The sequence below is a fragment of the Thamnophis elegans genome, chromosome 11 (assembly GCF_009769535.1).
Source record: "Thamnophis elegans isolate rThaEle1 chromosome 11, rThaEle1.pri, whole genome shotgun sequence".
NCBI lineage: Eukaryota > Metazoa > Chordata > Lepidosauria > Squamata > Colubridae > Thamnophis > Thamnophis elegans.
In genome coordinates, this window is record NC_045551.1 from 3,991,846 (window position 1) to 4,015,815 (window position 23,970).

At 40.3% G+C, this 23,970-nt stretch overlaps 1 protein-coding gene across 1 annotated transcript in view; it reads right to left on the reverse strand.

Moving 5' to 3' along the window:
• Nucleotides 1-7,847: 7,847 nt before the first annotated feature.
• HMCN1 (hemicentin 1) overlaps nucleotides 7,848-23,970 on the reverse strand; it is a 264,205-nt gene continuing 248,082 nt past the window's right edge. Inside the window, 18 exon segments of the mRNA XM_032226793.1 lie at nucleotides 7,848-8,322; nucleotides 8,325-8,372; nucleotides 8,375-8,536; nucleotides 8,539-8,636; nucleotides 10,356-10,428; nucleotides 10,431-10,481; nucleotides 12,702-12,821; nucleotides 14,972-14,990; nucleotides 16,085-16,215; nucleotides 16,218-16,331; nucleotides 16,334-16,426; nucleotides 17,847-17,873; nucleotides 17,876-17,974; nucleotides 19,381-19,423; nucleotides 19,425-19,507; nucleotides 20,157-20,249; nucleotides 20,252-20,269; nucleotides 22,657-22,791. Coding sequence (XP_032082684.1) covers nucleotides 8,243-8,322; nucleotides 8,325-8,372; nucleotides 8,375-8,536; nucleotides 8,539-8,636; nucleotides 10,356-10,428; nucleotides 10,431-10,481; nucleotides 12,702-12,821; nucleotides 14,972-14,990; nucleotides 16,085-16,215; nucleotides 16,218-16,331; nucleotides 16,334-16,426; nucleotides 17,847-17,873; nucleotides 17,876-17,974; nucleotides 19,381-19,423; nucleotides 19,425-19,507; nucleotides 20,157-20,249; nucleotides 20,252-20,269; nucleotides 22,657-22,791 — 1,487 coding nt within the window. The 3' untranslated portion in view covers nucleotides 7,848-8,242.

Consider the following 23,970-nt stretch of genomic DNA (forward strand, 5'->3'; position numbering starts at 1 on the left):
GACGGACTTTTTACAAATGGCAGAAACAATGAGAATAATTTCAGCAGAAGCACCAGTGATAACAAAAGTCAAGCAGATGTAAGGATCACATGGAGGCTTTCAAATTCTTATAAGATATCCAATGAACAACAAGTTGTCAAGAGAAGTTCACATAAGACCTATCAAGAAAACACTTAGAATACAGATTCTACAAATGGCAAGAGATATTGACTGCACTATTTCTGGAAGGATTCAGGATGATGATATGAATTGTTATAATAAAATTTAGCTAAATGTAGTTAAACTTTGAGTACTATGTATAAGATAAAGTAACAAGCTATAGTCAATAAATGATTAATAATGATAATAAAGCATTTATATATCTAGATTGATAATATGAAATTTTATATAAATTGTAAGTGAGGATGATGGCGATGATGTTGAAAAGCTTTTATAAAGATAAATAATTCTATATAGAATAGAATATAAAGATGTAATATCATTGGATGATTTCAGGATGATGTAATGAAATGCCATAATATAAATTTACTTCAAATTTAATATTCTTCATATAAAAAGGATGTAATAATAGCTATGCTTAATGGATGTTTAATAATTATAATATTTGCATAAATGTATCTTAGATTGATGATACTAATAACGGAAAACATGGAATTGAAAATTATTAGAGAATGTTATCAATGCTAAAATAATAGAATGATTTAGAATAGGATACAATTTTTTTAATCATTGGATATATTTGTTCGACAATATGTGATTTTTGATAAAGCTCAAGTGATGACTATGGAAAGGACGCAGAAAGATCTCATAACCAATCGACACACTGTATGTAGTTGAAGAGGTTTTTATGTTTTGTGTGTTTATGTTTGAAAATAAAAAAATTATTAAAAAAGAGAGACATTACCTCATTGTAAATGGATTGGCCCATAATTTATTTCCATCCACTGCAGCATGAGAACCATACACAGCAGAAAACCACCCCTGATCCTGTCATTTCCCAGCTTTCTTCCCAAATTCCACATCAGACAAAAATCAGTTTGGCACTTTGAATGGAGAATCCTAATGAGGCAACTTCACTATAAAATAACGAAGCCTCTCCTCAAGAATATCAACTCATATGCTTGTTCTGCCCACGTTGGTCTCTCCTGCCCTTCTGTTGAGGATCATTTCTTTGACTTTCATCAAAATACTTTTTTCTCTTTCTGTGCCAAAAATACAGAAATATAAGTGTTTGTGAAGCATCCCGAGCAGTGGTGGGTTTCAAAAATTGTTTGAACCTACTCTGTGGGTGTGGCCTCCTTTGTGGGAGTGGCTTGCTGCCCATGTGACCGGATGGGAGTAGCTTTCTGCCCATATGACCGGATATGAAGATGCCGACGACACTTGTCAGAACCACCTTAAATTACCTCACACACAGCACTGGCATGCATAAGAATAGGATGTAAACATTTCTTTTTTAAAAGGCATCTTTGGTTTGCGTTAAAACAACTTCAACACACGCAATGTTCTGATTGCACCACAAACGCAGTAGTCATCCTTACCTTTCACAGAGGCACTGAGTTTTATAAATAGCCTGATAGTGTAGAATAATCACATCCAAGGACCAGTGGTGGGTTTCAAAACATTTTGGAACCTCTTCTGTAGGTGTGGCCTGCTTTCCGGGTCCACTGGTGAACCTCTTCTAACCGGTTCGGTAGATTTGACGAACCGGTTCTACCGAATAGGTGCGAACTGGTAGGAACCCACCTCTGATCCTGAGGCTTCACTCCGGTCTGCTCTTTGCGAGGGGGAAAAGAGACACCTGCTGATTTGTTGCCCCATCTGACAGCTGACTATATAAAGCGCTGTCAGATGGGAACTCAGCTGTTGCTGATCCTAGAGCTGGTCGCTGGTTAAGCTGCAATTGTTAGCAATAAACCATTAGCGTTAAAATTATTCTGCCTCATTTCAGTTCCTTCCCACTCTGTTCCCAGAACGGAATAGTTTGTTTCTTTATTGCGCTTTTTAAACTGTCCAATAGCCAAATTTCTCAAGACAGTTACAATAAACCCCTGATTAGAAATGATCTTCTGCCTCACAATGAAAGCTTCTTCAACTTTGAAGACTTTAATATAATTATTATTAGCAATAGCAATAGCAGTTAGACTGATATACTGCTTCATGCATCCTCCCCACTGGTCCAAGGCTCAGGTGCCTCCTGGGGGCCAACCAGCCTTTCTGCGCCCTGCTCAGAATCGGAACCCTTTCCAGGGTCCTCCACATCCTCCAGAGCTGACTCAGAGGGCCCCTCGCTGTCGGAGTCTGGTGGCCGCTCCAATGGCTCCTGCTGGGCCACAACACATATGTATGTATGTATGTTCATACATACACACACACACCCACACCCACACACACACACACACATACAGTAGTCTTAAGACTTAATCTCTTACTTAACCTATAAATTGTAGAACACTCGGAGCAAAATGGCTGCCCCTGGACAATAACCAGATGCTGGAGGAAGGGAACACGCCTGACAATACAGCCAATCAGAGCTGGAGCTGCCACTAAAACAGGTGGAAGCTCTTGAGACTCAGCAGTGAAGGACTTAGAAATTTGAATCAAAGCTGGAAAATTTGGGCACAGGTGCATAGGCAGCACTGAGCTTGCAAGTTAGAGAAGGATGATGTAATTCTGTTTCCATTTCAGGAAGCAGCAAATGGCACCCTGGTGATGGACCAAAAGTAAGAGTGGATCTGCGCTTAGCCACTCTTTCTCCACAAATAAAGGTGTCTTGTGTGTGAATATTAGTAAAATATATTATGCTTGGAAATACCTTGTCATAAATTTATGCCGTAATGAACCTTGATGTGTTGCACTTGAAGCTTGAGCACTGATCAGCTGAAAGGAATGTTGGGCCTATGGTGACAATGTAATAAGATCTCAAAGAAAACACTTTTGACTGCTATGAAAATATTGTGTCAAATTAAAAGTAGTTTGGCAAGTTATTGAAGTAAATAAGAGTGTTATTGAAGGAAGTAGAGTTCAACCTGAGCTAATGTTTTTATCACAATGTTTTCCTTTTTCATCTAAAACCAGGATGGTTATTTAAGAATAACCTCACTTTTTCCTCTTCAAATTGGGCTATTTACTTGTTGTCTACCACCTCCTTAGTCCTAGTGTTTAGAGGCAATATATTTTGGAAATAAAATCTAATTTGGACTTGCGAAAATGCCCTGTGCTACCTCCCATTCAAGACAACATAAAGTGAATAGCAGAGAGCCGTACAATTTTTTTTTCTTTTTAACGTACACAATAAGTTTAAAAATGTATACAACAGCAGCTGGAAAAAGAAAGAAAATAAAGTAATACACTGTTGTGTGATTTATTCAAAATATCTTATATAATTTCCAGGGATAGGTGATTGGTAATTTTGAGAATACTTTCACAAAATATAGCAATAGCAATGGCAGTTAGACTTATATACCGCTTCATAGGGCTTTCAGCCCTCTCTAAGCGGTTTACAGAGTCAGCACATCGCCCCCACAGTCTGGGTCCTCATTTCACCCACCTCGGAAGGATGGAAGGCTGAGTCAACCTTGAGCCGGTGAGATTAGAACCGCTGAACTGCAGATAACAGTCAGCTGAAGTGGCCTGCAGTACTGCACCCTAACCACTGCACCACCTCGGCTCTATCATATCTATGATAGAGCACCTGAGCAACCTCAAAATATCCATTCCCGGAAGACAACTGAAAATCATTCCAACAACTTTTCCTAATTTCTCAGGATGCCACTGAAAAATGTCTACAACTTACAGTCAGAAAAATTAAAAGATTTCTGTAATTCAGCCTGAATTCAGTTCAAAATTTGGAAAAGCAACATATGAGTTTATCTGCAGATGTTATTGTTACAGATGCTGTAGCTGAGCTATAAAAGTATGCATGGTTAGATAATAACGCTTTGCTACCATTTAGGAGTAGTCTAGATTTTAGCAGCCAGATATAGTAGATCTAATAAAATCACTTATTCCTCCTTCTCTCATTCCATAAAAGTAAAAAAAAAAAACCCTTTCCTTAACTTAAATCACGCTTCCCTTACCTTAACTAAATCGTGCTTTTGTGGGCACGGTTTTGTTGGCGTGTTGTTATGGGCGCGTTTATGACGTTGCGGTTTTCTCACCGTGGTTTCATCACCACGCTTTTGTGGTGCGCGCATTTGTCGGGGCACTAACTCTACCCAATGTATCAATATGGCAAAAAGTAGATACTCAACACTAGAATCTAATGGGGAAAAGACCCAAGAGCGTATGTTACAGTGTTGTGTCATAGTTCACATGTAGGAGTGGAATTGAAGACAACCTTCCAGAGGAGGAAAATTAATGTTTCTCTAACAGTCCCCATTCCTCCATAATCTTCCCAACCTCCTCTTTAGTTAGAAGATAAATTTGTCCCCGTCATTAATGCTGAAGTCAAATGCAACTCTGAGTCTGTTCTGTTTATGTGCACGAAGGCCAATGGATGAAGAAAGCATTCTTCTTGTCCAGTGCCTAGACAAGCCAACCTTCATTGATCATAGAAATGTTCATTCTCATTCTCCGAGAAAGGACGGCGTGGAAAATAGGAAGGGGAAATGGCACAGACTGACATAACTAGGTGGGGCTACTCAGGTTTCTTAGAGGAAATATATCATAAATCATCCCTTTCATGGCTGGGTTTTTAAGCTAAGAGTTTCTTTTCCTGTGACATGCAAACACTTTTCTGAATGGCTTACTAGCATGCCCTGGTGCACATTTTGGGAAGTGCTATCTAGCAGAAAATCAAATTCTTAATATTATACTGACCTGTGTACAGTATGCATATATATGTATGCACATACATATATGGTTACAATTCTGAGCTATGAGATGTTTCAAGAGCAGAGCTATAAGCTTTAATTTTGAGCATTGGGGCCTGTTGCCGAGGTGGCGCAGTGGTTAGGGTGCAGTACTGCAGGCCACTTTCAGCTGAGACTGTTATCTGCAGTTCAGTGTTCTAAGCTCACCGGCTCAAGGTTGACTCAGCCTTCCATCCTTCCGAGGTGGGTGAAATGAGGACCCGGATTGTTGTTGGGGGCAATATGCTGAATCTGTAAACCACTTAGAGAGGGCTGAAAGCCTATGAAGCGGGTATATAAGTCTATCTGCTATTGCTATTGCGGCCCAGCAGGAGCCGTTGGAGCTGCCACCAGGCTCTGACAGCGAGGGGCCCTATGGAGTCAGCTCTGGAAGATGTGGAGGACCCTGAACAGGGTTCCGACTCCGAGCAGGGCGCAGAGAGGGCTGGTTGGCTACCAGGAGGCCACCTGAGGCCTGGAGCAGCGGTGAGAGCCAAAGGGAGCATGCTCTCGAAGTCAGCCTTGGAGTAATGGGGAGGAGACCAGGGAGTGTGATCCTGATGTCATGCATTGGAGCAGTGGGGAGGAGACAAGGGAGTTGGTCCTGGAATGCCCAGACAACGGATGGCTAATAGGCGTAAAGAAACAGTTTACGCAGTTACAGGAGATAATTGAACTCAGCTGGTGGTAATTAGGCTCCTCTCAGACTATAAAGGAATGACTTTCCACACGCTCATTGCAGAAATCACAATATTTACTAGAGCTGGAGAAGCTATTGTGGCTAGCTGTGCTGGATTGCTGCCAAGGTCGGTTGCTAAACAAGTGCATTGTTAAGTGAATTTCACCACATTTTCCAAGTTGGCCATGCCCACTCAGTTCAAACACGGTCAGAACACTCCTGGTCACATGACCGCCGAGCCACTCCCACCAAACCAGGCCACACGTACAGAATAGGTTTCTACAAATTTTTGAAAACCACCACTGCTCAGAGTCATTAGAAACTGGAATACTGAGTAAATTCAGTAAGTTCATTACAAAAGACATGGAATGTGAGTTGTGTTGCAGAGGAGTAGTGGCATTACTCCAAAACCTAATTTTGACTGGAAGTTTATATGTATTAAATCTAATTTATATTTAATTTTAATCCAATATAATAATTATATTTAATTTAATAGAATCATAATTCAATATAATTATACTTATAATTCAATATAATTATAATTCAATATAATTATAATTCAATAGAATTATAATTCAATATAAGTTATAATCAATATAATTATAATTCAATATAATTATAAAAATATAAGTGTGTAACGATATCTTTAGTGCATATATTGCACAGAAAAATATCACAATTTGTTAACCATTTTTGGAATTCTAATGGCATCATTAATCTAGAAAATGAAACAGATTTCAGAAACATTGATAAAACCATTTATACAATCTTGCTATATTTAATAGTAAAAAAAGCGAAAGTGAAGTTTATTTGGTTACTACCACTGCGTAAACAAAATTCTTGGTAAAACACTTGTTTTTTCTTTTTTCTTTTCCTTTTTTTTTTGAGGGGAAAAAAGCCTTTACATTATATAGGAGAACACATACAAGCAAACTTATATATCATATACTTTCATAAAAATAGAATACTCTTGGCAAAAATTACTTCCAGAGTTTATTACCGCCTTATACGTGTTTTGACGTTTAACACTTTTAAAACCAAACTTGGTATTTGGGGGTAAAGCAAGTTTTAATATAAGTTTAAGTTCTTTAATTAAACCCTTGAAGAAGAAAGTTGAATTTCTTTCTTTACACATTTTTTGTTCTAAGTACCAGTGCAAAAGCTGACTGTTGATCAGTGGTGGGATTCAGCCAGTCTGCACCTATTCGGAGGAAACCGTTCTTAACTCTCTAAGCAGTTTGGAGAACCGGTTGTAGGAAGAAATCTCCTTTTGGTTTTTTTCCACTTTACAGGGCTAATCCCGTAAGGAAGGCAGGAAGGAAACATTCTGGTGTTGTTTCTAGCCTAATCTTTATTGCCCTCCTTACAGAAACTGCCTCTCCGGTTAACCCTTATGACATTGTAACAGCTAAGGCGATGCGCCCATCGACCTGAGTGACCTTGAGTTGCTACGCCCACATGGTCACATGACCACCGGGCCACGCCTACTCAGCTGGTCATTAGGGCAGAGAACCCGGTTGTTAAATTCTTTGAATCCCACCACTAGCTTTTGATCTTAGCTTGTACATCAAATAAAGTAGCCATAAGCTGTACTATTTGAGAGCAAGGGCAAATGATCTTTCCTGCATACTGAGCCAAGGTGGCGCAGTGGTTAAATGCAGCACTGCAGGCTACGGCTAGATCAGCAGGGTCAGCGTGTCAAATCTCACCGGCTCATGGGTTGACTCAGCCTTCCATCCTTCCGAGGGTGGGTAAAATGAGGACCAGATTGTTGGGGGCAATATGCTGACTCTCTGTAAACCGCTTAGAGAGGCCTGAAAGGCTATGAAGCGGTATATAAGTCTACTGCTATTGCTATTGCTATTGCTATTGCATTGGTGCTTTATTACATCTTTATTTTTCAGTCATGTGATAAATGTATCCCCTCTGGAGGACAAATCGGCTGCTATTGTTTGCCTTGAGGCGGCTTGCCAGCTTGAACAATCAACAATCAAGCTTGCCTTCAGAAATTGTGGAAGCCCATCACTGAAGGCTTTTAAGGAAAGACTGGATAACCACTTGTCAGAATGGTAGCGTGTGAGCAGGAGGTTGGACTAGAAGATCTCCGAGGCCCCCTACACTCTGTTATTCTGTTATTGATGCTGTGCATTATGTGCAATCAACTGCCTAGGATTCTCACAATCTGATTTTCTTACAACTATATTTCAATGATTACCAATTACTATCTTACCTTTGTGTCATGCCCAGGAAAGTTACTCTTTCCACCAAGTGTTAAATAAAAAACTATTGTTTATTATGCAAACATTTCTTGTTATTTTGTAAAAAAAACAACCAACTATACCATATTATTTTCATACTGTATCATGGACATTATTTGTTTTCATGTTCGGGGAAGAAATAAAAAAACATCCTTACATGTTATTCTTTAGCACTAAATAATTGCCTAACTACTATCGCTAACTAGTTCCCAAGAGTCAGCAGAACAATCTTTGGAGGTGATTGCTCCAGTGTAATAAATAAAGCATGTGGTAAGATTCCAAATGATTCATAGACTACAGTTATTTTTGTCAAGATGGCATTATTGCAACAAGTTTGGCAGTCAGAAATAAGAAACGTAGCACCATTTTCTCCCAAGTTGCAGTCTGCAACTATTTAGAGATGAGGCAGTCATTCTGGAAGTGGTGACACCCAGCGGGATGTATGCATGTGGTTAACATACTATGATTATTTGGGGCAATGCTTCTCCTAGTAAGGATAGCGACACAGCTATATAGACTATGAAAGTGGTTTGTATTCAATGATTCCGTCACTGCTGTACGAAAGAGCTCTGACTCTCATCGATAAGTCTCTGGCTCCCGCAGAGGCCTCGTGGATACACCACGCCCTTCAGTTCTCATCTCTAGTGAAAAGGGGATTGCTCATGTCCTCATTCACCATAGAGGAACTGGTCTCGGGTGCATCACTCCGTCTTCAGTATAGGCAACTAATCGAGTTAGATCCTTATGGCAGCAATCCCAAATGGGAGGGATACAAATTTGTATTCCAAAGCATAAGGACTCAGGCCCATTCCAAGTCATTGGGGGGGCAGTTCATTGAGGCACGATCTGAAAAGAAAGAGTTGTGTACATTAGTCTAGAATTAATCAATTTCTACTATTCTTTACCTCGCTTTCATCAAATCTTATCCACAGTTGTAAAATCCAGATCATCGCTGGATTCAGTGGTGGGATTCGAGCCGGTTCGCACCTATTCGGGGAGAACCGGTTGGTAAATTTCTAAGTAGTTCAGAGAACCGGATGTTGGAAGAAATCTCCTTTTGTTTTTTTCCGCTTTAACAGGGCTAATCCTGTAAGGAAGGCAGGAAGGGAAACATTCTGGTGTTGTTTTCCTGAGCCTCATCTTATTCCCCTGCTTACAGAAACTGCCTCTCCGATTAACCCCTTATTACATTGTAACAGCTAAGGCAAAGCGCCCATCGACCTGAGTGACCTTGAGTTGGCCAAGCCCACCCCAGTCACATGACCACCGAGCTCCACCTACCCAGATAGTCATTAGGCAGAGAACCGGTTGTTAAATTATTGAATCCCACCACTGGCTGGATTGATTGGAACCCATAATATAGTTAGGTGATTCTGTTGATTATTATAGATAGAAATAAATCAACAAGAATGGTTGGCAGGTAAGTATCAGCTTTAAAGAGTTTGCCTGTTTCAAAAACGTGGCTTAAATAAAAATGTATTCAAATATACATGTTGTCTCTAGCAAGTCCGATTTGTGATGAAATTGAAGTGAGAACATTTTGCAAGAAGCATTCTTATTTTGTATTTTTAATTACTGTTCTTCAGTTTACTCTTTCTTATTCCCATTTTGCTTACCCAGAAATAGAACAATGTGATGATATAGGTAAATTAAAATAAATTATATTTTAAGTCATCACACTCCGCTTACCCAAACTGAGAGATGTTTTAAGTAGATTGTTAAATTAACATGAAACAGCCCTCAATATAGGCAACACTTCAAGATTACAAGTGTCCCTTGTTTAGCGACTACTTCTTTAACCAACCCTTCACACTAACAACAGTGATTTTAAAAAAAGTAACTTGTAAATCCTTGCATTTATGACCTTAGCAGGTCTGTAAAGCAAAGGAAAGCTGAAGTAAGAACATAAGCACTGTTGCAGTATCCGTTATTGATCACTTTGCTTAAAGATCGAGTTGTTGGTCCCCAATTGTGCATGTTAAATGAGGACAGTGTGTGTGTGTGTCAGAGGTGGGTTCCTACCTGTTCGCACCAGTTCGGTAGAACCGGTTCGTCAAATCTACCGAACCGGTTAGAAGAGGTTCCACCAGAAAGCAGGCCACCCCTACAGAAGAGGTTCCAATTTTTTTTGAAACTCACCACTCACACACACACACACACACACACAGACTCACACAGAGAGAGAAAGAGAAAGAAAGGAAGAAAGAAATAAAGAAAAAAAAAAAGTGAGAGAGAGATGAAAGAAAAAAGGAAAAAGGGACAGAGAGACAAAAGGAAGGAGAGAGAGAAGAGAGAGAGAGAGAGAGAGAGAGAGAGAGAGACACACATGGCCGGCAAGCCACTCCCACCAGGTCACATGGCCGGCAAGCCACTCCCACCAGGTCACATGGCTGGCAAGCCACTCCCACAAAGGAGGCCACACCCACAAAGTAGGTTCGAAATTTTTTTGAAACCCACCACTGGTGTTTTGTGTGTTTGTGTGTGTGTGTGTGGTGTGTTATGCTCTACTAAATTACCAACTCATAAAGAACTCCTGGCAAAAATAGAGATGAAGATTAAGCATACCCAGAAAGTCGATCTTGTTGGTAGCTTGGAGGGCAAGTAGTTTCTATACACTGATAGCTTCCTTTCATGTTAAACACATGCGGTTTGGCCCACAATAGATGTTCTGTTCAAGGCATTCATCTACGTCTGATATAATTCAAAAGGGAGGAAAATTTCAGATAGGCCATTCGTTGATTTCATATAATTTTTTTACTTTGCATCCCAGATAAACAGCACCAACAGGGAATGACACAGAGCCCTCAACGTCATGCGTACAAAGGAATATTGTATAAATATGCCCATAAATAAATAAAATAAATATCTTCTTTCCCCTGGAGCCATTTGCTTCCCACCAATATATCAAAGTATATGATTAAAGAAAGAAAGAAAAGGTGACTGTTACAAATTTTAATTCCAAGGGGACACTTTTCCCTGTTGTCTTGCTATGATTTTGGGTCAGGCTCTCAATGGAAACCCCAAAGAGTTTTTAAAAATTTTTAAAAATGAAAACTCTTTGTCGCAAAATTGTGATTCATTGGAGTCATCTTATTCATGTTCCCTTATGCGGTTCCCTTTCCCTATTATCCACTGCAGTAGTGCAGTGGTTAGAGTGCAGTACTGCAGGCTACTTCGGCTGAATGACGGTTCACCGACAAATGCGCGCACACAAAAGCGCTCCGAGAAAACCGCGAAGTTGAAATCGTGCCCACAACAGCGCGCCCACAACAGCGTGCTGACAAAAGCGCGCCTTCACCAAACAACGCCAAAAACGTAATAACTCTAACCCTAACCCTAACCCTGAACCTAACCCTAACTCTTACCTAACCCTAATCATGCTTTTGTGAGCGCGGTTTTGTCAGCGCGCTGTTGTGGGCGTGATTTCGAATTCACGGTTTTCTCGCGGTTTTGTCGGTGCGCTTTTGTCGTGTGTGCATTTGTCGGGTCACACTGACTGACAGCTGCCTGCAATTTGGCAGTTCCAACCTCACCAGGCTCAAGGTTGACTCAGCCTTCCGTCCTTCCGAGGTGGGTCAAATGAGGAGCCAGATTGTTGGGGTTAATATGCTGACTCTGTAAACCGCTTAGAGAGGGCTGTAAAGCACTGTGAAGTGGTATATCAGGCTAAGTGCTACTGCTATTGCTATTCATAAAGGTAACGTAAAAGTTTCCCTTTCCCAGTTGTGCCTGACGCTAGGAGACAGTGCTGATCTCCATCTCTTAGCTTGCATTGTCCAAAGACATTTCTATGATCATGTCATAGATGGGTTGCTGCTGGCTTGGCTCGGTTTGGCTGAACTGGTAGTGGAATTCAGGCTTGGATCGCAGAACCGACAGCAACCCAGTCCTGACACGCCCCAAACCGGTTCTCTGGTGTCTTCTGCCTCTGCGCATGCACAGAGCAATTTTTAGTCATATGTGCCTGCACCAACAACGCATGACTGGCGTGCGCGAGTGAAGCAAGCAGCAAACCGGTACTAACCGGTTCAGGACTCCACCCCTGGATCATGTGGCCAGCATGACTATATGCCAAGGTGCACAGAATGCTGTGACCTCCCCACAACAGTGGTACCTATTTATCTACTAACATTTGATTGCATCCAAATGCCAGGTGGTAGGACCTGAGAAGAGGTGGGTTCCTACCGGTTCGCACCTGTTCGGTAGAACCGGTTCGTCAAATCTACCGAACCGGTTAGAAGAGGTTCCACCAGTGGACCCGGAACAGGCCACACCTACAGAAGAGGTCCAAAGATTTTTTGAAACCCACCACTGGAGCTGAGGCAAGTAACAGGAACTCACCCTATCATGCAGGGCTCAGGTTTCAAATTGAGCCGAGGTGGCGCAGTGGTTAGGGTGCAGTATTGCAGGCCACTTCAGCTGACTGTTATCTGCAGTTCAGCGGTTCTAATCTCACCGGCTCAAGGTTGACTCAGCCTTCCATCCTCCCGAGGTGGGTGAAATGAGGAGCCAGACTGTGGGGGCGATATCTGACTCTGTAAACCGCTTAGAGAGGGCTGAAAGCCCTATGAAGCGGTATATAAGTCTAACTGCTATTGCTATTGCTATTAAATTCAGCATCCTTAACCACTGACCTGTCTCGCCCCCTACATCTATATTCTTAGTGATGTGCAAAGCATACTAATTAGCTTAGTACTCTTTAGTATGAGCAGATAGGAACCCTGCCCTACCTTAAAGGCAACTCTTGTTAAACTCTCACATGAACAAAGGCCATTATTGAAACCATTAATGCATTAAGATATTTGCTATCTATCATAATATCAACTGGATTTCTAAGGCCCCGATGAATTATACTGATGAATTTTAATTCTTGTATTTTATTTTTTCCCCTCTGTCAAGAGATTTTCTTACCTTGACATGTTTTGCCATTGGGCATGATTCGGTAACCTGATGGGCAAAAACACTGGTAACTCCCTAAGATATTCCTGCATTCATGCTGACATACACCTCTGTTCTCACATTCATCAATGTCTGCAAAAGAAATTTAAAAAAAAAACCCACTCAAATATTAATATTCTGGGTAAAGTGACAGGCTAAGAAAGGAAAGCTCAATTAAGGCAGGATTCCAAATATTAAATTCCAACACAGAGACACAGACATATACAACTAGAGTTTGGCTGTATTTAGACTTATTTTTTTTTCTTAGCAAATGCAGTTTAGCAAATCTGAGGAACCCTGCCACAATCGAAGCTTTTGAGGTTGACATATAAAGCTGTTTTTGAAGTCCTCTCAACTATTAGACAAGGAGCCTCTTGTCCAATCCTTCAAAAAAAGGAAAGTAGAGAGAATGTAAAGTTGATAACTGCTGGTTGTAAAAATGTCTGTCTGAAGAAGTGAGAAGACTCAAAGCCTGAGATTCAGTCAACCCCGTTCTGAAGGCTGGTGGAGACGGACAGAATCATCACTGCCAAAGTTACTTCTGTCTTTTGGGAGCCAGGAGAGTAAAATATAACTCCCTAGGGAAACCCCTCACTGAGTACAAAGGCCTTCCTCATAGTCTCAACAAGCTCAGCATCTTTCCCTCAGAAAAATCAGACAACATTATTCATCATAGATTTGGGGACTTTTGAGAGGAAGTAACACTGCTATAAAACAGAAGAATATGACATGAATCACCAGGGTAACCCAACTTGCTTATTTAGTCTTTCACGTAAGACTTGCTAGCAACCTTTTCTTCACCAAGGACCTCCTCCGTTAAAAGCCTTTGTGACCAAATGGACCATGACCATGGATTCCCCAAAACTTAACTCAAGGTTTAAATCATAACATTTCTTCCAAGACTTTGCAGACCCACAACATTGCACCTTCTCCCAGGCGTCTGCGGACTACAGGTTGAGATCCATTGGTCTAGGATATGGATGCTCTGGCATCTAAACATGTTAAATGTTGGGCAAATTAGCTTACTCACATGACCAATCAGATCATGCCCTTGGTGTCACGTCTGCTGCTTGTTTGGAAAGTTATTTTTTTTTTCAGCTACATGTAGATACATCCCCTAAATAAACAATATTCTAAGAGGGGAAACTGGATTAGATGGAGATGGAGTGTAGGGATTAAACACAAGACAGTTCAAACTTCTTTTAAGCACTGCCTGGGTTCCAATCCAGAATGGATCTAAAACCAAACAAATTTTGTCACGTTGATTGGAAATGGATCTCTTCATCTTCCTTTAAATAAGAGGGATGGGTTTGTATATGTGGCAAAGGAGAAGTGGAAGATAATTCACAGGTTCTATTACACTGCGAGCTATACAGAGCTTGTAGGTCTGCACATATTCTCCCCTTATTAGAGAGATTGCCAGGGAGGGCAGACCATTTTTATCTAGGCTTCCTCCTCCAGGACACTAACCCGGTTACCACGTAGGCAGTGGCAAAGTTCTGTGTGGCTGCAATGTCCATAAGGAAAAAATTGGCTACAGAAGTATAATACCATCTCATACCAATTATCTGGACATACCTCTAACAATCTTTGGACCATTATTTATTATCCATTTTTAATGTCAATACTTTTTAATTATATTTTAGTGTTAGTATTTTTTAATATAGTGTAAAAACTAATGTGTATTGCTAGTCTTTGACTGTAATAAATTTACTTACTTACTTACTTACTGAATAAGGGAAAAGATGCACCTTCTAGAAATATCTTAAAATACCCTTTAATTTGACCATATAATGTTTATTTGACATGTTTAAAAGCTCTCAGTGAGATGGAAGAAAGGGCCTATCAACCTAACTTTTACATGTGTTTGTGGCACTTGTACCACACATTAAAATCATTGTTCTTAAAGGCTGCATTGAAAATGAACAAATCCCATGTTTGAACTTAGTGCGTATTTAACTTTCAACTTTTTAATAGATTTAATAGATTTTTAATAGATATTTAAAGCAATTTCCTCCCATGTCCTCCTTACATTTGCATACAACTAACAGAGTGAAACCATGTAGATTTACAACTGCAGTAGACTGCTCCCAAAGTTCTATTCTAGGGCAGTCGTAACTTTGAACAGCTGTTCACATTGCAGCAACCCTGTGGTCACATGACTGGCATTCAAGTACTTGTAACCATCTCAATGCCCCGTGGTCATGTGATCATCATTCACCATTTTACAGCTGGCTCCTAACCAGTAGAATCAATGGAAAGCTAGAAAACGAAATTGCAAGTCACCGTCATGTGATATCTCACTTAATGGGCAGCTTGACTTCTTTAATGACCAGCAGAAGAAGTGATGTCCTAAGTCATTGTGGTCATATGATGTTTCACCTAACAACCATATTGTTTCGGTATGGAGATTCCAGAACCGAACTATAGTTAAATAACTACTTGTACTTTCTTAAGTCCACCATACAGTATACATTTTAAGAGCCTGCAGTAATAGTATTTTGAAAGAAGAAGCTCTAAGTTTTGGGTCTAATTCTAAGCAATGAAGATCCAAGATATCTTGTTATTATAGCATTGCACTTTGGAGAAAACGATCAGCTTCTTATTGTACTCATTTTTGGCCATCATACCCAACAAAGAACCTTTTAAATAATATTTTCTAATTGGGTAGGAATAAATGAAGAAATACATTCATTCATGTAGACCAGTGGTTCCCAAACTTGGCAACTTTAAGACTTGTGGACTTCAACTCCCAGAATTCTCCAGCCAGCAGAGCTGGCAGATCTATCTATCTATCTATCTATCTATCTATCTATCTATCTATCTATCTATCTATCTATCTATCTATCTATCTATCTATCTATCTATCTATATCTTATCTATACTTATCTACTATTCTATCTATCTATCTATCTATCTATCTATCTATCTATCTATCTATCTATCTATCTATCTATCTATCTCAAGTACTTTGGCCACCTAAGGAGAAGGAAGGACTCCCTGGAGAAGAGCCTCATGCTGGGAACGATGGAGGGCAAAAGAAGAAGGAGGGGACGGCAGAGAAGGAGGTGGCTGGATGGAGTCACCCAAGCAGTCAGTGTGAGCTTCAATGGACTCCATCCAATTCTGGGAGTTGAAGTCCACAAGTCTTAGAGTTGCCAAGTTTGGGAACCACTGATGTAGACAGGCCATTTAGGGCTTTGAACTATAACAATAACAAACAACCTGTCTTTGTTGGCAGCTCCTAATGGAATGAGCAGCAAAATAAAAAAACAAAAAGAAAGAATATGCATCATATGTACAGGCATATATAGTACACACATACACACATATACAGGTGTGACATTTACCTATACTTTGTTATTTCTTGCCTCATAGCCTTCAGGGCAAGGCTCTCTAACATTTCTTCTAGTCCTGGCGATGGGGATTCTGCTGTTCCTATACTCTGAGTAGGAGCTGTAGAGATTGGAGGAGTGCCTGATATATTTTGAGGTCGATAGTTGTCTCTCATGGGGGAGAACTGAGCATAATTATAGCTATTGTAATAGGTGCCATAATTTGAGAACCTCTCCAATCCAGCGCAAGACTTGCCATCACCTAATAATGTTGTCCTGGAGGACAGATACACTTGAAGCTGCCGGGCATGTTGGCGCACTGATATGCACAAGGTTTAGGCACTTGTTCACATTCATTAATGTCTGCTCATGGGACATGGTTCCAAAGCACAACACCATGTAACAAGGGGAAGGAGAAAAACACACATAAACAAAAAAACAGAACAGAACATGAAAACTCATCAGTCTGCGGAACACGCCGAAATGACAAATGTGATTCTAAAACCACAAAACATAGACACTTCATGCATTAATCTTCTCGCGCAACGTTCGATGAAAACCATGAGCTCACCCTAGCTAAACATGCACACTTTTACGGCAAATTAAGCGCTCTCTACATACAATGAACTAATGGAGGCCTTGCTTTCTCTTGATCTGGAATTTTTCAGTATTTTCTTAACCTTTAAATAGTCACAAGGCTTCTGCAGTGACATTCAAGTGTTCTCTGTGTAAGCTTACCTGTCCCAATGGTACTTTGAATAAAGTCTGGACCAATTTATGTTTTAAAATGTAGAATCTTTTGAATGACGATCAATTGAAATATATAAGTGTACAGCCCTTGAATCTAAAGGAAGCATGTCACTTTTGTGTTAAAGATGCTTAAATTTTATTTTGTTTATTTTCTTACTATGATTGCAAAAAAGGCCACAGAGATAAACACACAAACTTTAAAAGGAATATTAAAGTTGCACGTCAGCTTTTTCCAGGGTGGGTTTCTCGCCCGTTCCAACCGGTTCGGTTGGAATGGGGCCGCGCGGCCTCGTGCCGCGCGCGCGCACGCATGTGTACTAGCGTCTGTGCGATGCTCCAGCTGCTCCTGGAGGATCGCGCAGGCGCTGTATGCATCCTGCGCATGCGTGGAAGCGCAGAACTCGTCAAAACCGGGTAAGGAGCGCAGGCAGGCGGGTGGGCCCTTCGCCGTTCCCGAAGTTACTTACTTCCGGGTTTGCCGACCAACCGGTTCGCAGGGACCGCCGCGAACCGGTTGAAACCCATCCCTGGCTTTTTCCCAACAGAAATATGAGTGCCTGTTAGAGATAGGGACTGTTTATGGGATAGCGTCTCCTATTCCTGCTGCATTATGCCTATTTGAGGGGGGAAATGTGCCCCATGTAAATGTTTAGCCTTTGTGAATAGTTATATTTCCTGGGATTTTTCTGTGTTCATACATGAAATTAGAAGCTGATGGGCTTTTTTCCCCCACAATAAAAGTCTTAAAAGCTCAATCCTCTGGGAACTACTAATTTCAAGAAGAATGGTACCTTCAGCTTCGTAGGCAGCCACCAATAGCAGGTAATATTCACAAGAATATATTCCAATTTATTAGGGTTGTGAAAATAATCTGGATTCAAAGAACATCATGTAATTTGGAGCACAAGAGGACAACACTCCATATGAACTTATTAACCATATCCAGGTTCACATGGTCCAAATCACAATTTGCCATTTAAATTCTTATCTATAGATAGACCTAAAATTTATTCAATTCTACATTCTGACTTACCCACACAGGGTCTTCCAATTCCCTGTGTCGATAGCCTCTTGGGCACACACACCGATAACTTCCTTTTGAGTTTTCACAAATCTGGTTGTATCGGCATTGGTGAGTGCCATCTCTGCATTCATCAATATCTGATGAGAAACAACATCTTGCATTACGAATAAGAAAATATTTATTTTCTTGATGAGAATATATACTTACAGGGTTGCAAACCTTCCTCAACTGCTTTTTAAAAAAATCATACTTCAGTTTTGAAATATTTATGTGTTAGTTATAAATATTTATTTATTAATCAGATTTATATATCTGCTTATCTCATGGAAAGGGACTTTATATGTTAGTCAAATTAGTACCAGATGCCTTCTAAGGAACATGTGAATGATCTTGAATCTGCTCATTTTCACTGCTTATTCTTAAAAAGTAATGTCAGAATATTTTTCACCATCAGGAAATGAGGAATAACTTGGAAGTGAGCCGTGTTAGTCTATGGTAGCAAAATGTCAGACAACTGATAGAACTTGTTCCGATTAACACATTTTATTTAAAGGCTCTGATTTTTGTGAGCTGCAGATCATTTCACCATGCAGATCATTTCACCATTCACTTATATATATAAAAGTCACAACCCCTGGTATGCCCAAATATGGGAGGAAGCATACTGCTTCCATTCTCTGTCCATCGGCTCGTCACAAGAGACCATCCAGACAGAAAGCCCAATATTTTACTGTTGCCTTTGTTACATTTGTGTAGTATTTGTGCTGATAAATAAATAAAGGGAGACTAGTATAGATCTATTTCAAGCTATTTAGCTCTCATCAGCTAGCCACACCCTTACTGGGATTCGAACCTGGGCTATATTACATATTAGGCAGATGTGTTAACATGTGTTAGAGCCTGTGGCTTAGTGGTTAACACATCTGCCTAATATGTAATATAGCCCAGGTTCAAATCCCAGTAAGGGTATGGCTAGCTGATGAGAATAGCTGAATAGCTTGAAATAGATCTATACTAGTCTCCCTTTATTTATTTATCAGCACAAATACTACATATATATGTGTGTGTGTGTGCGCGCGTGCGCGCGGCGTGTGTATTTAGTGTCACAACCTCTGTATGCCCAAATACATACCAGGGGTTATGACACTAAATACATACCTACTTCCCTGGCTCAGCTGATAAGGAGAACCTTGTGGCTTAGTGGTTACACAGCTGCTTAATATGTAATACAGCACAGGTTCAATCCCAGTAAGGGCATGGCTAGCTGATGAGAGTTAAATAGCTATACTAGTCTCCCTTTATTTATATATATCAGCTCATGAAGGCTAAGGTCTTTTATTAAAATGTGTTAGTTGAAAAAGGTGCTAAAGAGTCTAGATTTCTTTTGTGACCATCATAGGTTCATGTAATATTCATAATTAATTTGGTAATATCAAAGATCCATGACTATCATTCACAAATTTGAGAGAAAGAGGGTAGGATAATGGAAGCAGCTAGTTCTCTCTTATACCCTGAAAATAATATGATAACTAAATGTACCAACCTATACACGTTCCATTTTCTGCTTTTGTCATTCCACTTGGACACCAGATCAATACATTTGTATCCACCTCGCGTATTCTTGCATAACTGGTCAGGTCTGCATACATTTTGTCTGCATTCATTCACATCTTTTTTTTTATAAAAAAAGCAAGATGAAATAAATAATTAAATTTCACAGTTGCCTCATTTGTCCAAAGGGCAATCTTTCTGTGGCTTCCCTGTCACCCCACTGTCTACTCCAAAGTAGAGAGAGATAGCATCTATTTTGCAAGCGGCGACAATGCTATTGGATCGAGCCAAGTTAGGAGAATAGAGATTTTCCTCTCCATTGGGAAAAAGGGAATGGAGAATCACATCAGCTGACATTCTTAATATCTGAATGGAGCAGAATAACTAGAAACTTCAAGGCTGCTAGAAGGACATTTCTCAGGGCTTCTCTGTCTAAAACGACCATTCATCACTGATCACATGTACTGCTTTGTAGGTAAACTGATATGGAGAGAAACGGAAATAGGTAGATGTACCTCATGGATTTCCCCAAATACTTATTTTATTTAAGCCATGCATATTGCAAGTCAAGGGATAATGATTAATTACATCAACCCAGTGAAAAACTATCCTTCAAAAAGCATGGAAATAAATTGCCCGAATGCTCAGAATCCACTGTGTACAAGTATATTCAGTGACTGTTAGATTTCAGGATTCATGCTGGGTAAGGTATTCACCCACAAATGAAAAGCCATTCCAGTCCCACTTTGGATTATGTCAAATTTGTACCCATGCATTTTCTGCTTTTCAGCTGATAGCCTGGATCACATCCACAGTGGAAGCTTCCAATGGTGTTGAAGCAATGGTGATGACAAGATGAGACTCTTGACATTCATTTACATCTGTTGAATAATAATAATAATAATAATAAGGACATTTTGACCTATTTCTTTGCATCCAGCTTTGTAATGCTAGAAACTACCTGGCACTTCTTCTGCAAAACCCAGAAGGAAGAAAGGATGTTTTCTAGGTTTAGTAAAGGTAAAGGTTCCCTTTGCACTATGTGTTAGTCATTCCCAACTCTAGGGCAGTGCTCATCTCCGTTTCAAAGCTGCAGAGCCAGCACTGTCCAAAAACGTCTCCGTGGTCATGTGGCTGGCATGACTAATGCCGAAGGCGCACAGAACGCTGTTACCTTCTCCCCAAAGGTGGTCCCTATTTTTCTACTTGCATTTTTAGATGCTTTTGAACTGCTAGGTTGGCAGAAGCTGGGACAAGTAACGGAGCTCACTCCATTACGAAGTGCTGGGGATTCGAACTGCTGAACTGCCGACCTTTCTGATCGACAATCTCAGTGTCTTAGCCACTGAGCCACCGCTCAGCACTTCTAGGTTTATTACATCATAAAAGGTGTACTTCGGTGTCAGGCCTGCAATATTCCTTTATATTTTGGCCTGCCACATTTTCTCTTATTTCATTATGCTGTTTATTTAGTATAGTTGATGGGAGGGGGGAATAGACAGGAGTAGAATTGTGGAATGTGTTATTGTCATTCTTTTCTAGAAGCCAAGGTCATCTTTTCTCTCCGCATTTTTACACCTGACCGAAGCAGTTGCGTGGAAGAAGAAGATTGGACCATGTGATGGATTGTGGGTGTGTGGGACAAGATCATGAACTTTTAACTGGGTGGAATTCTGATGTCATTTCCAGAATTGGGATTAACAGATGTGCTAAGATGTCTGCTTTATTAAATTGGAACTTTAAGGATCGTTTTGCCTTGGACTCTAATTTAATTCTACATGATACTTGGAATGCTGACATTAGGTTTGTCATTTTTCACTCCTCTATACCACTTGTCTATGCTGCAGGAAAACTCCTTATCCAAGGAGTCAATGCCCCCATGTCTCTGGACACACACAAGCAACAGAGTATTTGCTTCTCCATTGCCTGTATTATAGACAGATATGTCTAATCCCCAGTTTATCATCATTGTTCAAATATCCTGACTTCAAACTTCTACACCTCCCTTCAGCTTTCAGATACCATTTCCTCTAGAATGTGTACTGTAGGTTCTGTGCAGTTCTTAAAATCCATCAGAAGATGACATATGCCTATGATGGCAAACTTGTGGCACACAGAACTCTCTCTGTCGCCCCAGCCCAGCTCCACCGTGCATGTGTGAGCAATCCATCAGCCGTCTGACAGCTTGTTTACATTTTCTTCGGGCGAAGGAGATAAGATATGTTAAGTATATTATATGGAATCATAAATACCATCAACATAGAATGGAAGTTTGCTCAGAAGCTGAAATACACCAATAAGAGGAAGAGTGGGAAACAGAGAAGAAAGATAGGAAGAGAGGATAGGAGAGAGGGTAAGGGGGGAAGATGAGGAGGATAAAGAGGAGTGGAATGAAGAGAGAGGAGAGAAAGGAAGGAGAGAGGCAGAAGAAAGAGGTGTATGGAGAGCAGAAGAGCCAATAATGGGTTTTTATCTTTCTGGGCGTTGATGACAAGGGAATTGATGTAATTACTACTTAATACAATAGGATATTGGCTAGTAATAGTATACATGTGATTATATGTTATGAAAATGGAAAATAAAAAAAATATGTTTTGAAAAAATCATCTCTGAATGGAGACTAGAGTGGCCAACAGGAGCTGAGTAGATCCTGATCCCTGACCTCATCACCAACCACATCATTGTTGGAAGATGCTAGGAGATGTCCATAGCCAAAAATTTTAGTGGAAAAAGAGAAAAAATACTATATTTCTAAAAGCAATCTTAAACTGCCTCAGCCGTGGGTTGGGTGAGATAATGTTACGAGTGGTATAAAAATCAATTACTAAGCCATGTTTGTTCCCCAGGGACATAATCATGAGCCCAAAACTTTGCCTAAGTAGTGGCTAAGTACTTCTGGACAGCCGTCCCAACAGCAAATGCTTTGGAATTGAAGGCTGGAACTGTCCCACGGAATGGTGCCATGTAATGTAATGATAGTTGACCTTTCAGCTCAATGCAATTGTAAGGCGCACATTAAAAACCCGTGAACGAAATCAGAAAGTTACTAGCCTATATTATCCCTAGCTCGTCTGAATGGAAATTATTAATAATGTTGGATATTTGGAAATTATTTTTAAAAAATGATCAGAAACCACATTGTGAAAAAGCAAAATCTCAGTACGTGGTTTTTCCAATGTTTCTTACTATTCTAGGGCACCTTAAAGTATTATTTAATGAGCCTTAGGCCCTTTCATGAAGTGTTTGATGCATATTGTCATTTCCATACCTTGGCAACTCAATCCATCTGGTGTTCTTCTAAAACCAATTCCACATTGAATCACACAGCGATATGAGCCAATAACGTTCTCACAGTCTTGGCCGATCATGCATGAATGCCTCCCTAAGGCACACTCATCAATATCTGCATTAAATAGCAATACAAAGTATAATAAGTTCAAATGGTAATACAGGCTCTATTGAAGCATAGACATATCTCAATATCATCATGGGAGAAGCACAGAGGTGGTTCCTACCAGTTCGCACCTATTCGGTAGAACCGGTTCTTCAAATCTAATGAACCGGTTAGAAGAGGTTCCACCATGGACCCGGAAAGCAGCCACACCTACGAAGAGGCTCCAAATTTTTTTGAAACCCACCACTGACACACACACACCACAAACACACACACCACAAACTCAGATTCAACGGAGAGAAAGAGAAAGAAATAAAAAAGAAAAAGAAAGAAAAAGTGAGAGAGATAAAGAAAAAAGAAAAAGGGACAGAGAGACAAAAGGCAGGATAATGAGAGAGAGAGAGAGAGAGAAGAGAAGAAAGAAAGAAAGAAAGAAAGAAAGAAAGAAGAAAGAAAGAAAACACATGGCCGGCAAGCCACTCCCACCAGGTCACATGGCCGGCAAGCCACTCCCACAAAGGGCCACCCACAGAGTAGGTTCGAACAATTTTTGAAACCCACACTGGATAAAATATATACTAAGGTCCTTGGATACGATTTTCTACACTATCATGCTCATTTTATAAAACTCAGTGCCTCTGTGAAAGGTAAGGATGACTACTGCGTTTGTGTGCAATCAGAACATTGCGTGTGCTGAGTTGTCTTAACGCAAACCAAGATGCCTTTAAAAAACAAGTTTACATCCTATTCTTATGCATGCCAGGCTGTGTGTGAAGTAATTTAAGGTGGTTCTGACAAGTGTCGTCGGCATCTTCATATCCGGTCACATGGGCGGCAAGCCCCTCCCTCCGGTCACATGGGCAGCAAGCCACTCCCACAAGGAGCCACACCCACAGAGTAGGTTCGAACAATTTTTTGAAACCCACCACTGGAGAAGCAGCATCCATTTTCTCAGGAAAAGATAGTATACAGAACTTAAAAGGGCATAATAAAAAACACATTGAAGCTTATCAGCTATTGTGCCTTCTGGTCTTAAGAGAAACCATTTATTATTTTCAATCTATGGCTCCTTTATTCTCCATTGTTGTTTTCTGGGTCCCCAATTCCCTAATTAAGAGCAACCATCTACCACAAATAATGGCTGATGAGTAGAACTGGACTGGAGAAGTTATGCCGTTGCCTCACTCT